Below are 17,645 nucleotides of genomic sequence, written 5' to 3' on the forward strand. Positions count from 1 at the left end.
AATAATAATACAAATTTTCTCTGTAATCCAAATAAGCGCTAACAAACACTAAAAATAACCTCCTTAAACAACCCTAAACTATGGTGATAGTTCTACTCATTTTATATGTTTAGTGTATGCAAAATATTTGCGATGTTGCGATTGTCTTTTTCCCTCTCTCTTTCTCTCTGGAACTCACCTGGTAGCCACCCCAGACGTACAGCTTGTTTCCCTCCAGAAAGGAGATATGGTCGCTCCGCGGTGGAACCGGTGAACGCTGCTCTGTGACTGCTGGTTCTTCTATACACTGCATTACTGAAGCGGTCAACTGCTACGGTTCAGCAACTGAAAAAAACAGACATCAGCTTCCGTTGTTTACACTTAGAAGGCTGGCTATGCAAACAGGAAATAGAGATGCTGGTTTAAAGTTGGGGGCTGGACTCTAAAACCGACTTTGATTCCTTCCGTGGGACTTTTTTTTTTTTCACCAATCAATTTCACCTCATGTCTGGTGGCGTAAAAATATATATTCCACGCCGTTGTTTAAAACACACAGCAGACACATTAAAATGTATGGTATTATAATTGCTCATTCCGTTCGTGCCTCAGCATAAATACATAAAAATATAAATATATATATATATATATATATATATATATATATATATATATATATATATATATATATATATATATATATATAAAATCGTCGACAACTCACTGAAATATTCACAACTAAGCAAAAGTAGCCTACTAAAGAGCATAAATTAAACATACTAAAATAAAAACTGAAAACATAAGAACAAATGTTCATTTAAAAAATATATATATTAATAAATCATTTTAAAATTGCAGGGTGAAATGTATTCCTCTATGCACTTCTTAATCTAACCAGTAGATGTCACAATTTTACAAGACAGGTATTTGTATTGAATTATATAAAATCTTAGTAGAATATTTATGAAATTTAATAATAATAATTCCTACTAAATATAATTTCAGCTAAAAGCTGATTCAGATGTCCTATTTTTGTCTTTTCTTCTTTTTTTCTTTTCTTTTTCATTGTCTTTTGATAAATGGATGGCTTTGAAATAATTTTGTTTGGAGACATGGATTAGGAAGACACATTGATAGTGAAAAAGTACCTCACAGTACTGAACATACATGAATATATTCCACACATTTTCCCCAACAATTTTCCCATAGGGTCATGAGGCTGGAGCTTTGCTGGGTCCTGTATGCCTCTGGATTGTGAGAGAAATCCAGAGGAAACCAACATCAACACAGAGATAGAAAGGTTTCCTGCAACGTGACTGATGAGATACATATATACATGTTATTCTTATCAAATGATTAAATCAGTGTGTTATGAAAGAAATGTATGTTTTCTGTAATGATAATTGTTTGCAGAGTTATGATGCAACAAGCTAATTTTTAAGACAGATATGATGTGTTTTGTTGGTCTGAGTGAGTTTTGAAGGTGAGTTGAACCATTTGGTCAAGATTTATGTTGGTAATGCAGACTGTGTGAACAGTTTTGAAAATGCGGTTTCAGTATTGAACAATTGATATTAGCATATACATATATATTTATTAGTTCATACATTCCTAAAAACTGAACCCATGATCTCGCTTTCTTTAAGCACATAAATATTAAAATGAGAAGTTTTTGCAGGTGTCATTAACAAAGTTTCTAATTCATTTCTAATTCAGTCAGAATTGTTGTAGAGAAAACTTACAATTATTGATACTAAGGATATTGTGTTATCATCGTCCTCTTATGGGGAAGGTCATATTATCTTTAACTGTGGTTTTCAACATTTGCACTATTTGCACACTTGCACATTTTTATGACTCCCATACTAGTGAGCTGATGAGTGATTTCAGGTGTGTTAGACGAGGAGACACACATAATGTTCAGGGTTTTGAAAACCACATTGAGAACATTGAGAAAAGCAAACTTTGGAAAAACAAAATAAATAGAAACCTAAAAACCAAAATTCCACTTGGTCCAGCGGAGATCGACAGACAGGATTGGCTGGTGACAGCCAATAAGATGACAGCAGGAACACAAGGCTGGTTAACCTAATACGATCACACAGATGGATGTCAACATTGACAAATCTCTCCATGGAGAAATGTGCATAACAGCTGATTGGAAAGTCCAACACACTCATTACTATCTGAGGTCACGTGCTCTTCCTCCTTATGATCCCCTGTTCACTGGTGTATTTTGCCATGTTTGTGTATGTGTAGAGGCAGAGGAAGGGAAGAAGGCAGGGGGAGGTGTAGTTAACAGGGAGGAAGAGGCAGAGAGATGAGCCCAGCTTACATGCATAAAACATTCAAGTAACAGGAGGAGCTGGTGAAAATGCGAGCATGTACAGCCTCTTCGTGACCCCAAAAGATGGCCATGCCATGCAATTCCATGTTAAGAACTAGGAGCAGGGGAAGAACTCACTGAAGAAATGGCTCAGACGAGAAGGTGACTAATGGTGGGTCACATACTGAAGATCAGTCATTCTCAAAATTGTGTATGTCTCTCATTCTTCTAATGAGCTGAATCAGGTGTGTTAAACGAGGAAGACATATAAAATATGTTGTTGTTGGGGTCCCTAGGACAGGTTTGGGAAATCCTTTGCCATCATATCACAGACCCAAATTTCCCCCGTCCAAGCAAGAAAACTTGAACTAAGGATTTTCGCATCCCTGTGGCAATCTGCCAGCCCTTGGATCACTCCTTTTCCACCAGCTGTTGCTGCTGAGCCTCAGACTTCATTGCGGCAGCCATTCTGCTTAACCAGCTACACAATTTCTCCGACACTGAGGCTTAACCTCGCCTCCACTACTGAAACTTCCAATTTCCCCTGCATCTTTATATAATTCAACTCCGTCACCCAGAAAATCAGCTGATTTAACTTCTAAATTCACTCTAAATTCAGCCACCAAGGCAGTCAAATGATCATCTTCCTGCAGAAGACCTGTCTCGAGCCGCAGCAGTAGTCTTCAACAAGCCTGCGCCACACACCAGTTCTCACCACAGCATAGTCTCACTCGCTGCCTGTTTCCGCTCAGAATTCTCTACGGCTCTTCTGGCCGCAACACTGTATCTAGCCGGGCCACCAGTTCCTTTTCGATAGCACCGCAGGCCACAAAATTGGCAGCTCATTTGTTTCTTAAAGTTGTTAAAATGCAACATTATTGGATGTTAATGTCATTATGTAAGTATGACAATGAACTACATAGAATACACAATGAATTGCTACAATTTTTGAAGATTTTTTCAACAGTATTTTATGCATTTAATCTACACATTGCATTTGATAATTGATAGATACATTTTTTTCAAGAGTTTATGTAAATTTTATTTGGATAAGAAACTTCCTTAGGCCTACAGCTACATCAACAATAGTCTTGCATAGCCTGATGATCAGGCCATTTGACAGACTTGTCAAACAACCGATCACAATTTGTTTAGTTCAGTGATACGTTAACAGATTGGTGTGTAAAACTAAATGTATTTTAAAGATTCAACGCTGAAAAGTTTTTTTTTTTTTAAATACTTTTGAAAATCCATAATTTAGTAGATGCAGATAAGTGCTGGTCATCACAGTCATAAACAAAAGCTTTATTTTTTTGCGATGAAGTTTGGCGTCACTGCAACTTTGTCCTGCAGATTTTCCTCCTACTATTCCTTACTGCCATTTTCCTTTTTAAAAGGTATCCAGCTTTCATAGCACAGCTAGCGAGAGGCTGCCTCTGCTAGCAGTGTAAGCTACACAGGCTCTTCAGCAGTTTTTTCCTGAATGTTACAAACCCCTGACCTACAACTAAAGCAGCTGAAGCAAGCGTGAAGCTGCTTCTGCTTGCAACATAGGCCCTTACATGTGTTTTCCTCCTGTTTTTCTCTTACTCATTTTCCTTTGTATTAATTGTATTAATTTTGAAGAGAGTGGCTTGACCAGTTTCCTGGCTAATTTAGATTTTCTTTTTTCCATTTATCTTGATGTTTTAAGCTTAAATTCCAGCCCAGTGAAGCACTTTAAGCACCAACACTTCAGTAAGTTACCTTTCTTGTTGAATTATGCTTCAAATAAACAACTTTATGTTGACCAGATTGTTAATCATTTACATCAATCAATATTGCCTATATGGACAGCAATTAAAAAAAAACTTGTAAAATTGCAATGTTAAATGTGATGAAAAATTGAGTGCACCTAACTAGGCACACCAGTGCCACCAGTGCAAAAAGTCTGTCTAGAGCCTGGAATTTCTATAATATTTTAGAACCAGTTCTATAGGATTCCGATAGGAATAGTCCTATTAGATTCTGAATGGGATCCAATTGCCCAGCAAACATGCCCCTTTAGGGCCCATGCGGGCAGTCCACTGTGGGTCCTAATACCAGAGTGAAACACGGCGCACATGTCGGCCCAATTTGGACCGCTTAAAAGAATGCAGAAACTGCAGGCCAAAGGTATGGCCTACATGTACTTAACAAAGCACAAATGTAGTTTGCTCACAGTATGCCCACATTTTTAAAGAAATGTGGGCATAAACCTTTGTAAGGCTAACAAAGGCTTTGTAAGGCTTAAAAAATAACAAAACTTTATACCTGCAGAATGATGCAATATTACTATCAATACACATGCAGAGTAATTGCACATATTGAAAGTAGAAGTAATAAATTGTATTGTAGGAATGCACCAATGATCGGCTGAAATGTTTGCATTTCAAAGACTGTAAAACATTTCTGTGAAGTAATTTGTTCAAAAGAATACTGTAACTTAATGTGCATAACCAATAACCATTCGCAATGTCACCATCAAATAAGGTCAGGAAGTGAAGCAGGTGCTGAGCAGATACACAGAACTCCTTCTTTGAGCAATCTGCTACATTTGTCCAATTTCAGGGCTTGCAACTCAGCCACCGGATAGTGAATATAGGGTGGTAGTGCGTATGATGGGGAAATACAAACATCAAAGGGGTTAGTACTGGTATGTGACGTGTAACCAGGTATAACAGACCCATTAATATTATAATTGAGTTCACTAAAAAAGAAAAAAAGAGAGAGATTGTTTATTTTCTGTATCTTTATTTGTTCACATCAGCAGATTTTTAGTTCTCTTATCGCAATTGTATGCATCACACAGTTTACGTATTCCCACGTGGGTGTATGTAGCCTCAGCAGCCAATCAGAGGTTACGCAAGTCACGTTCAGCGTGTCGACACAGAGACGAGGCGGGTGCAGCTTCTTCCGGTTTTTTTTCTAAAATCATAGCGAGAGAGAGCGGGGTTAGCTGTGTGTTAGCAAGGAGTCAAAACCAGGACAAAATTTTGGAGGTTTGTCTAAAAGGAAAAAGAGTCGGAGCACACTTCGCCGAAGATCCGGAGTCGTGTTATAGAACGAAGTTACGTCGGCTAACCACTTGCCCTTTGTCTGGGAAGTTGCCACGAGGTCCATCATCGTCGCGTTACACCTTGATATACCCGAACAACGGTGAGATATGCGCCATTTTAGCTGTTGCATTTTAGGTGCTATTATCCCTTGTTTTCCGTGTGTTGAAGGGAACCAGTGATGATATTAATATAATAAGTAGACTGAAGTGCATTATGGTGCGACGTTTTGAATATATTTATAATGTGGTTATCAGTTTATGCTGATGTATGTATATAATAAGATAGGAAGTATTTAGTTCTTAATGCCAATTTAAATTTAAGTTGTGATGAATGTAAAATGTTTTACTTGCACTATGCGATTTACTTTAATACATTCTTGCTGCTCTACTGAGTTTAAAGTAACTAGAGGGTAATTTTTTGTGCATTTCTCTTTCATGAATAGGCCTATAGTGTTAGAGTAAATGAAGCACATTTCTGTAATACCTCTAACCCTGAACTCAGAATGGGTACTGTTCTGTTATTTGCATATGGTTTTGATATTGTTATGATAAATTATATTTTGAATGTTATTGGTTATTTATCATAAGTAGGATTGAAATACTGTTCATATGAACAGCAGGTAAATGTGTGAGCACTTTAATGTTAAGTTCTCAGAATTTATATACTTAAGACTGAATGTTGTACAACGGAAAGACAGAAGATATATTGATATTTGAATAGAGACGAAGATTTATGTCAAAGTTACATGTAAAGGGTTGTGTTTTTTTGACATTTTATATCCTGATTGATGCATCTGAGAATGAATGGTATTGAATGTAAATTTTCTGACCCGGTCTGCAGGTCAGGTTTTTTTTTTGTAGGACGGATGTTGTCCAGAACCAACATCTCCAGTGATTCCGATGGCGAGCCAAGTCCACTGAGGAAAGTCCAGCACCGATTTCCCTATCCACCTGCACATAATACTTACCTTACAAGTATCTTTGGAGCAAGGTGAACTGCACAACCTCTACAGCAAATGCACTGGAACCAATTTTTTTTATTTTTGTTTAAGGGCCCAACGGACATTCTTTTATTTTCTAGTGTGCACACTACTACTTTTATTTTTGTAACTTTTGGGATTTATTTCACATTTTGTACAAACTGTCAAGTGTAAACAATATAAGAGTGGCTACTCAACTGTACTCTTGTGTCTGTCTCATTTTTGATGCTCAATACCGTGGCTCCTGTCGAATTTGGTATCTTCTGATTCTGGTCCAGGGAATTACTAGTAAAGGCTATTATTATACTGTAATTCACTTTTATATCGTTAAAATTGGTTACAGACGCAATTAACATTTTTCGTTGTCTCTCTTTTTAGGGTTTCTTCCTTTCCTATTTGCTAATTCTTTCTGCATTTTTCTTCTTTTCTTGCATTCTGCCTCTGTTAACCAACACTCCACTGTCTGTGCACATTCTTTGCAAATGTCTTGCACAGCAACAACCCCTTTTACTTCCCACCTCTATAGATTCTTTCACCACATTTAACCTTGCTTTGTTCAGTGTTCCCTCTTTTGGAAATTCATGATGTTTTATTAGTTTCCCCAACCCTTGCATGCATTTTTAACCATAGCACTTTCTCATCAGATCGTACACCAGTCTTTCATACTTTGTCAATTTACTTTGGGATTTCCCCATATCCAGTTCTTTCTCTGTGGGTTCTGGTCTCGAATAATCTGCTGAAAATCTTCAGGACAGATCTCACTTTTACCTGGATACGGACAGGCACGGCGCACCCCGATTTTACCTTTCAGTCTTCGTGAGTAGGGGACTCTAATCCTTTCCCACACATGAGTGGTCTTGGGACCTTCACACTCATTGCAGGCGATACAGGACTCTAAGCTCACCTGTATTCGTATAGTAACTCCTCTCCACAGCTCTAATGAGGGACAGGTGATCTTAATCAAACTCCTTTGAGAGTACAGAGAGAGAGAGAAAGAGAGAAAGGGGAACACAGGCAACACTACACTTCCCAGCAGACTGTTCAACACTGAGAGACAAATCTCATACACAGTTTCACAACACAACAAAGAAAGAAGTTTTGGGAAGTAACACCCCCACCCATAAATTACAGATTACCACAGTCATTTTGTAATAAAATGTACTCACAAAAACCACTAGAAAACCCGTAGGTCAGTTATTTGCAGTCACTAGACAGTGCATCTGCTATGATATTTTCTGACCCCTTTTATGATTTAATACTCAAGTTGTATTCTTGTACAATAAGGACCAGCACATCAGGCGTCGATTAGAATTGTACATTTCAGACAGGAAGGTCAGGGGATTGTGGTCAGCGACACTTAACACTGGAGTACAACTACCTCCAACATAGACTTCAAAATGTTGCAGAGCCATGAGGAGAGCTAAAGTCTCCTCTATGGTGCTGTAATTCTGCTCAAACTTGGAAAGTTTTTTAGAGAAATAACACACTGGATGGTCTACTCCAGAAGCATCTTCTTGCAACAGAACTGCTCCCACCCTAGTTGCACTGGCATCAACTTCCAGTTTAAAAGGCAAGGTGAAGATAGGGGCAACAAGCACAGGGGCATTACACAATGTCCTTTGCAGCGGTAAGGGTCCCCCTTTTCCTGCAGAACGGAATCCAGAGGCCCTGGTCAAAGGTCAATGCGTGTTTGGTCTTTTCTTTGCATCTTGTTAAAAATCACTAATATTTATTAACCTTTTGGGTTTCCAATTATAGTACTGACCTTATACATAATTTTATCTGACTCCAATCTTTCGTGATTTTAGTTATATTTATTCAAATGTAACTGCTGATCCCTCTAGTTGTGATTAAATTTGGATCATTAATTAACTATAATATTTCCTAGTTTCGACTTATCGCTCATTAGGAGTCTGGGTCGCTTAGAGACCTTGTTTGGCTAGAACAGACTCACGACACATCTGTGCTAGTCCAGGTCTTAGTCAGTGGCTACCCCTTAGATCGCTTACCTTAATGCAGCCGTTTCCTCAATAGACTCAAAAAGAGTAATTTTTATGCGTTCCCTAAGTAATAGCATGCTAAGCCAGTTTGGTGGCCAGAAGTCAAGATCTAAAAAACGTGCCCCCGGCTCCATCACCCTAGCACGCCAACAATGCGGAAAACCTCAGAAGTCATTAACCTACTAGAAACGTTATTTCAAACAATATTATAAGTTAACCAAGATTAACATTTATTTTGCCAGGCAAGAATAGGTTCCAAATTGGTATAATTGATAGACATTTGCACAACTGATCAGCAGTACAAAAATAAAACAAACTTAAAAGGTCATTATACCTGGTCTTTAAAAAGTACATTGTGTGTTGTATGAGGACACACACCAGACTACGGGTCGATCTGGCTACAGAATCGCGCCTTGTTGTGTTTTGTCACTTTCCTTATATACTCAGACCAGACAAAGAGATCCCAAATGGAATTGTAAAAACCTTTTGGTTTTTAGGTTCCCGTGCTCCAGTGTCACACCTGGCTGGACACACCTCCTTCTCAGCAGAACACAGTTCTACCAAGTTCTTAATCTTCTCCATAATATAAGTGATTACTTATTGAGACCAATTTACCAATCACACTGAGACCTTTTGTTGGAGTTGTGCATTGATGTTGAAGCTGTGTGTTGACATTTTGCAACTTTGACCTTTCAGGTTTCAGCTTCCATCTGGTATAACACTTTTTGTTCTAGGTCATGACATGACATGGCCTCTATATAGTATCTTAGACTGGTATGGGCGCCAGGGGAATCTGAAGGAATGAAGATTCTGACGCCCAAAAACATATGTGACGAACATGTCTGGAGTCTTTGTTTTGCCAGTTGTTTTTACTTATCTTGCTCTGTCCTTTTTCTCTATAAATAAAGTGACTTGCGATCTGAGCTTCTGAGGCAAAGCAGGAAGGAGGCAAAGGCCTGCCCGGCCCCGGCCTCAGGCAGACTGAGATCCGTCTGGAGGTAAAAAGGAGGTTAAGGAGAAACCTGCTTCTCTCCCGCTTGCAACCGACAGCGCAATCCTTGCAAGCTAAAAATCCAAAAACTTGTCTTGTGTTTTATTTCGCCTTGAGTTGATCCTTCCTGGTAAAGAGCCGTTTGAGTGAAATAGTCTCAACACCTTTCAAATGAGACCAAACATGAAAGTGAAGAACAATAGGTTCACAAGACACATGACATATAATGCCTTATTCCTAATGAACTTTAAACCAAGTCCTTTGGGCAGAAGGAGAGGAAGCAGGAAGAGCAGAGGTTTACTCTCTTTTTGAAGGCCTTTTGTTCCTTTGAATATGCCTTCTCAGAGTAGTCTTATTGCATTTCAGGTTTTTGATTCACATCCTTACAGACTTGTCTGGTGCAGCATATGCTTTGACATGTTTATATGACATACCTAGTTTTCTCTTACGATCAGGCGATTCAAGGACGTAGTCAGTTTCACTCAGTTTCTCTTTAACGGAGTATGGACCAGTAAACCTAGCTTTCAAATGTGAATTTTGAATGGGGAGTAACACTAATATAGGGTACCCTGACTGAAAACTACGGTTTTTACTTTTACAGTCAAAACGAGACTTCATTTTAGTCTGGGCAGTAAACAAGTGGCTCTTGGCCAAATCACGAGCTCGATGAAGTTTCTCACAAAAACAGCTGACATAATCCAACAAATACAATGAACTTGGATTTGCAGAAAGTAATTGTTCCTGCAACAGTTTAAGGGGACCCCTTACAGTATGGCCAAACACAAGATCTGCTGGACTGAACCCAATTGACTTCTGTTTTGATTCTCTGATGGCAAACATCAGTAAGGGTAACCCTTCAACCCATTCTTTCCCAGACTCCAAAAAATATGCACGCAGCATTGATTTAAGGGTCTGCTGAAAACGTTCCACAGCACCTTGACTCTCTGGATGATATGCACTTGACAGCACATGACTAACTCCTAACTCTTTTAACACATGCGAAAACAGTTTCGAAGTGAAGTTGGACAGCAACCGAAGTGAGGTTGGACAGCAACCTGTCCTTCGAACACCATATCACTCATGTTACAAAATCTGCCTACTTTCATCTTAGAAATATTGCTAAACTCAGACACATGCTCTCTCTCTCAGATGCAGAAAAGCTAGTTCATGCGTTCATGACATCTAGACTGGATTACTGTAATGCGCTGCTTGCTGGTTGTCCAGCATCTTCAATAAACAAGCTTCAGTTAGTGCAGAACGCAGCCGCTCGAGTTCTTAGCAGGACAAGGAAATATGATCATATAACCCCAGTTTTATCCTCCCTGCACTGGCTGCCTGTTCATTTCCGGATTGATTATAAAGTACTGTTACTGACCTACAAGGCTCTAAATGGTTTAGCCCCCATTTATCTGACCAGCCTTCTGTCTCGCTACAACCCGTCACGCTCTTTAAGATCTCAAAACTCCTGGTAGTTCCTCGTATAGCAAAGTCTACTAAAGGTGGTCGAGCGTTTTCACATTTGGCACCCAAACTCTGGAATAACCTTCCTGCAAATGTTCAGGATCAGACACACTCTCTCAGTTTAAGTCTAGGCTAAAGACATATCTTTTAGCAAAGCATACTCATAAAGATTCACATAAACCTATGCTACAGTACATCGTGATTCCCAATAGTATGAAATGGCCGCTACGCTAATTATCCTTTGTCTCCACCTCGGGATGTACATCCCGAGGCATCTAGTTACCGAGCCTCTCCAGTGGACCCAGTGAGGAGATGACCTTCCTGCGATGACGTCGAGGAAAACTCAACCTTCTGTCTGGACTAATTCTATCTTGAACTTTATGCATTGTAATTCATCCTGCTGTATTGTAACACATCCTGCTGTGTAGTGATTTGCTTTTGTCTGTGGAATGACTTGCTTTTATGTAATAATTTGCTTTTGTGAAGCTGCTTTGAAACAATAGCCATTGTAAAAGCGCTATACAAATAAACTTGAATTGAATTGAAATGAATTGAATTGAAGTTAGAGCCTTGGTCTGTTTGAATAACTCATGGCAACCCAAAAATGGAAAGAAACCTAACCAGTTCTTTGACTACTGTCTTAGCTTTAAGGTACGCAGAGGAATAGCCTCAGGGAAACGGATGGCAGTGCACATTGTTATCAAGATATATTGATGTCCTGATTTGGACCTAGGTAGAGAGCCAACACAATCAATGATTAATCTTTCAAGGGCTCCCCCATTGTTGGCATTGGATACTAGCATTGGATTCAGATACTTTGCTTCGTACAGCACCAGGTGACATTTTTGGGGTTGGCCGTGAGTCCAGCCTGTCGGAGCTCGGGCAGCACCCTCCGCAGTCAGTCGATGTGGTCCTCCCAGGATTCAGATTGTATGACAATCTGTATGACATCGCCGAGGTATGCTACAGCGTATGACTTGTGGGGCCGGAGGAAGATATTCATCGTGCATTAGAAGGTTGCTGGGGGCCCGTGTAAACCGAGAGAAGGCCCGGTACTGTCAGTGGTCGCTGGGGCTAGAAAAGTTTTAGCTTTTGCTGTTTGAGAGAGAGGTACTTGCCAGTAACCTTTGGTCAGGTTGAGCGTTGAGATGTACGGGCCCTTCCCAGACGGTCCAGCAACTCATACACTCTGGTCATCGGGTAACTGTCAAACTCGATACTTCATTTAGCTGACAGAAGTCATTGCAAAAGTGGAGGGTGCCGTCAGGTTTCGGGACCATCACAATGGGGCTGGACCAAGGGCTATGGGATGATTCAATTACCCCTAACTTAAACATCTGTTGTACCTCCTCTTCAAAGCCTGCCGATGAGCCTTTGGGACACGGTAAACTCGTTGCAGAACGATGACTCCTGGGGTCATTCGAGATCTCGTGCTCGATGACATTTGTCCTTCCGGGGCGGGGTAAGAAACACATCCAAGAACTGACTGACCAGGTGCTGGAGCCCTTCTGGGCAGCCGAGAGATGGGGGTTGATGTCGACAACCATGGGATTGGAAGATGTAAGGGCGGTGAGCTGGTCTTTGTTCTCTTACCATCTCTTGAGCAGATTGATGTGGTACAACTGGTCAGTACGTTGTCAGCAAGGCTGGTGCAAACTATGAGTGACAGGGCCGATTCGCCCTCACTGTGTAGGGGCCTGGTTGCTAGGAATTTGCAGGTGGCGGTGGGAACAAGGAACATTACCTTATTTCCAGGCTGTAACTCCCATGGTTGGGCTGCCTGGTTGTAGTGCCGCTGCTGAGCCTGCTGAGCCTTGCACATATGCTCCCGGACTAATGGCATGACTCAGACGATTCTTTGCTTCATTTGCTTCATGTGTTCCATGACGGTGTGATGGGCTTGGCGACATCCAGGAGGACTCGGGGCTGCCGGCCAAAGAGGAGCTTGAATGGGGTAAAGCCAGTTGAGGCCTGGGGACTTCCTGGATCCCAAAAAATACATAGGGAAGCATCAAGTCCCAATCCACATCGCAGCATTTGTTTAAGTGTCTGATTGAACCACTCCACGAGACTGCCTGTTTGGGGGTGGTACAGAGTGGTCCTCAACTGCTTCACTTTCAGCAGCCGGCAAAGGTCAGTCATTGGCTGGGAGATGAAGAGGGTAGCCTGGTCAGTTAAGACCTTGCTTGGGATGCCTACCTGACTGAAGAGGAGGAAGAGCTCTTCTGCGATGGTCTTGGCTGTGGCTTTTTCGCAAGGGCACCACTTTGGGGTAAGGGGTGGCATAATCCACAGTTACCAAGATATTCTTGCATCCCTGGGCAGACTTGGCAGCGGCCGGGGCCGTCCCAATGCACTCGAGGGCACCTCTATGATGGGCAGCGGAATCAGCGGGCTGGAAGCTGTCAGCTGACACATGGGGTTGTCAGCTGACACATGGGGCAGGCTTGACAAAATCTTTTCACGTCGGCCTCCAGGCTGGGCCAGTGAAACTGGTTGTGTATGCGCTGGCATGTGTTGGCGACTCCTAGATGTCTGGCCAGATTGAGCTCCAGGATCGCCTCCATCAACAGTAACTTCTCCTCCCCCCTCTTCTGGGTGACATAATACAGCGGGTTGCTCCAGGTCGCACTTCTTGTCCCTCAATGACCCGGGACATGTGGCCAACAGTGTTTCAGTCATTCATCCTCTTTCTGGGCCTTCCCATAACCTACTGGAAGACATCAAAGAACAGATTAGAGTTTTGGGAGGAAGACTCACCATTTCTCCTGCTGTCGGAAGCCAGCAATGTCGGTTGGTGTCGGGCCCCTCTGGATGCCTTCAGTTGTCTGCGGTTCCCTCTGGGGGTGACAGGCAGTCGAAGCTGGGCCAGTCTTATCTGAGCAGTACTAGTACGAGAAGGTCCTTTACAATGACCACCTTGATGGGCCAGGTGCCCGATGCTGCCGACAGGTTAACTCTTCTTGCGGGTACTTGCCGATTTCACCGTGCATATAGGGATGAACACCTTGCTTTCTGGTCGGGGAGCCAGGATGCTTGCCCACATGAGGGTAACCGTGCTGTCGATCGTGAGTCGATGAGGGCTTGGTAGGGCTTCCCATTCCAAGGCCGGTTCTTGGTGGATGATGCAGCCTGCCAGCCATGTTTGCGGGAGAAGCGCCGGTTCCTCCGCCAGCCTGTGTATGGGTTGTCGGGTGCCCTGCGCGTTGCTCCTGGACCACCCTCAGGGAAATGGCAGTGCTTGCTTCCCAGGATCACGGTGTTGGGCTGCATCCATCAATTCCACAGCCTCGACAAGCTCCATGGTCGGATGTCTGGAGGCCATGCTCAACTCTCTGGCGTGCCTCTTGGCTTTTTCCAAGCCAACAGGTAATAAAAAAGCAGAACTTAAAAAAGTGGCTAAAGAAATGGCATTTTATCAGGGTGCTTTTAGCTTATTACTGTGACTACATTTTGTATAATTTATCTATCAAAGGATGATGATACACAAGGCAACTTATTGAACAGTGTTGCCAGGCAATTATGTTGCTGTCAACGGACAACAATGTAAGACACACTGCCCACAACCAGTCTGACACTTGCCATGACACGTATCATCACCCAGAGATGAAAAAGATTACCCCATGTGACTACATAAAACAATTTGTACTTCTGCAGTTTAAAGTGATCAATGAAAAACACTGGACTTCCATGCTGCTTAATATAAACTGTACCTAGATTTTTAACAGTCTGTTTTTGTTATAAAACTGTAACAATATTTTACCCTAAGTTCTCTTTGGAGGATTGACAGCCCATATTGTCCTCTTTGAGCAAGCCAGGGAACGTGTCCATTGTCGCATTTTCTTTTTTTCACTTTTCTGAGGACATCACAGCATAGTCACAGAAGTAGTATATCACCAGGGGGTGTTTTCCTACTGTCTTCCCGTCAAGCGGTGAGTGGTAAGCCAATAATACCGCAACATGCACTTTCAATGTGTAATGAAATACCCTGCAAAGAATCTGTTCTGCAAATACTCCAGAAAGGTGCTACTAACAGTAGGTGAACACTGTCTTTTTCGCACTTGACCATACATTGCAACACAGATCCTCGTCAAGGCACTAGTCCTGAGTAGGCTTGATTACTGCAACGCCCTCCTTGCTGGCCTCCCAGCCTCTACAACCAGACCTCTTCAGATGGTCCAGAATGCAGTGGCAAGGGTGGTCTTCAACGCAACCAAGGAGGGCCCGTCACGCCCCCTCTTCATTAGTTTACACTGGCTTCCTATAGATGCCTGCATCAAATTCAAATCCCTGATGCTGGCCTACAGGACAATCACAGACTCCGCTCCCTCATACTTACACTCACTAATTGAATCATATGTTCCTCCAGGTGCCTACGCTCTGCAAACGAAAGGTGTCTTGCAGTGCCATCACAAAAGGTGCAAAATCACTCTTGCGCACCTTCACCTGGTCTGTTTCTCGCTGGTGGAACGATCTGCCCCTGCTGCCACTAGGGCAGCAGTCTACACTTGAGCCAACATCGATAGCACTTTCTTTCTTCTTCTCCTGCTCTTTCTCTCAGTCTGGTGACTCTGTCCTTGTCCTGCTTCCTGTACCTGGCCCAGCTTTTGCAGGCTAGGTTTACTGGTCCTTATACAGTTGAGAGGAGTCTCAGTGATCCCAACTATGTTGTTTGTACTCCTGATTGTAAACAGAAAGAGTAGAGTATGTCATGTGAATGTTAAAGGCTTACGTTGCCCGTGACATGTCTCCAGACTGTTCTGCTAATAAACCGGTGTCTGTGTCTACAGTAGTTGTGCCGTCTCCATATTGCCCTGAGGAGGATGGATTGGTGGCAAAAGATGCCCCGACCTTGTGTGCCTGTTTGCAGAACTCTGTAGTTCTGGATAATCTGAAGTCCCATCTTTCTCACTTGCCTGTCATCCAGTCTGAAGCTGTGAGTAACCTGATTAACAAATATCCCAAACTTTTACTGATGTTCCATCAGAAACTACAGTAATATGTCACGATATTGATGTAGGTAACAGCCAGCCAATCAAACAACATCCTTACCGTGTAAACCCAAAAAAACGTGAAGTCATGAGAAATGAGGTTCAGTATCTACTTGAACATGGTCTTGCCATGCCTTACCTAAAGTGTGTGGAGTTCCCCATGTATATTAGTACCTAAATCTGACTCCACCTATAGATTTTTTACAGATTATCGTAAAATCAATGCGGTGACTAAGCCAGATTCCTTCCCACTTCCTAGAATGGAAGACTGCGTGAGACAGTGTTGGTAGTGCACATTATGTCACGAAACTGGACCTGCTCAAAAGGGTACTGGCAAGTTCCTCTAACATCTCGTGCTTCAGAAATTTCAGCGTTTGTGACACCTAATAACTTCCTGCAGTACTGTCATGGTTTTTGGCATGAGAAATGCCCCGTCCACCTTCCAGAGGCTTATGAGTATTGGTAGGGGTATCAGGCTGTGAAGTGTATCTGGACAATGTCGTAGTGTACTCAGACTCGTGGGAGGACCATTTGATGTAGTGCTAGATGTAGTGTTTGGCGGTTAGCCGATGCTTCATTAACGCTGAATCTAGCCAAGTGTGAATTTGCCAAGGCTGTGGTTACATATCTTGGTAAACGTGTTGGACAAGGTCAGAAAGCACGGCCAGTGGAGGCTAAGGTACGTGCAATTGTTGAGTTTCCTACCCCAACTAATAAGCGTGAGTTGCTTGGCGCTTCCTAGGAATGGCCGGGTACTATCGGGTTTCTGTAGAAACTTTGCTGCTATCGTTCACCCTTACTGACCTTTTAAGTACATGCAGGAAGTTTGTGGGACTCCTGAATGTATGAATGCTTTAACGCTGCTAAGGATCTACTTTGTACTGCTCCTGTTCTTTCTGCCCCAATTTTTCATAACAGTTCAAGTTACAGGTGGATGTATGTTCATTAAGATTTTAAAATCTATCAGATGTTTCATAGGAGCCAGTGCAGTGTTGACAGAACCGGCTAATATGATCATACTTCCTAGTTCTAGTAAGGACTCTAGCTGCTGCGTTTTGGACTAGCTGAAGTTTGTCAAGCGTGCAGAACAACCACCCAATAAAGCATTAAAATAATCATAAACACATGAATTAATATTTCTGCATTAGAGGTTGAAAGCATGGGTCGTAATTTAGATATATTTTTAAGAAAAATGCAGTTTTACAGATGCTGGAAACATGGTTTTGAAGAAGGAAAGATTGATTCATGTCTCCTGATAATGTCTCCCAGAGGTAACATGTAAAGGTCCAAGCACTGAGCCTGAGGAACTCCATATTTCACTTTTTAGCGATATGATACCTCCTCATTTACTGCTACAAACTGATAGCGGTCAGATAGATATGATTTAAACCATGCTAAGGCGCCTCTAATGCCAACATAGTTTTCTAGTCTATCCAAGAGAATGTTGTGATCGATAGTGTTGGAACTACTGTTCTTGTTTTGTACTCTTATTAACATTATTGTCTAATATATCAAAGTGGTTTTGAAAAGTGTGTGTGTGTTGGTTTTGTGGTTTACAAGGACTTTGACCTGAATACATTACCAGCATTACAAGGACATTTGGGTTTATGAGGACAGGGACCATGTCCTTATAATTCCGACAGTGTATATGCCTCTCTATGTCCCAGAAGTTCCCTCTCAAATTTTCGCGCTATGTCCTAACATACCACAAAACCATGAAATTTTTTACTATACACAGTGTATCCTCTGAGCTCGTGAGTGCGCCCTGCAGCCCAGACGCGTACTACAACTACGTCTTGAAAATTTGCATATTTTACGCTTGTGTAAGTTTGAGGCGCTGATTG

The 17,645-nt window shown here is 41.9% G+C and overlaps 1 protein-coding gene across 11 annotated transcripts in view; it reads right to left on the bottom strand.

Moving 5' to 3' along the window:
- LOC122332128 (kelch domain-containing protein 1-like) overlaps nt 1–382 on the bottom strand; it is a 31,870-nt gene extending 31,488 nt beyond the window's left edge. For 8 of the 11 annotated variants that reach the window (XR_006248453.1, XR_006248452.1, XM_043229421.1 and 5 more), the window contains exon 1: nt 179–382. Coding sequence is in view for 6 of the 11 variants with exons in the window: in XM_043229421.1 (XP_043085356.1) it covers nt 179–292 (114 nt within the window). In the remaining 5 variants the exon portion in view is untranslated. The remainder of the gene's footprint in view (nt 1–178) is intronic. The other 3 variants (XM_043229424.1, XM_043229422.1, XM_043229423.1) reach the window with 2 other exon arrangements.
- Between the last annotated feature and the right edge of the window lie 17,263 nt (nt 383–17,645).

The sequence above is a fragment of the Puntigrus tetrazona genome, unplaced genomic scaffold, assembly GCF_018831695.1.
Source record: "Puntigrus tetrazona isolate hp1 unplaced genomic scaffold, ASM1883169v1 S000000004, whole genome shotgun sequence".
NCBI classification, from domain to species: Eukaryota; Metazoa; Chordata; class Actinopteri; order Cypriniformes; family Cyprinidae; genus Puntigrus; species Puntigrus tetrazona.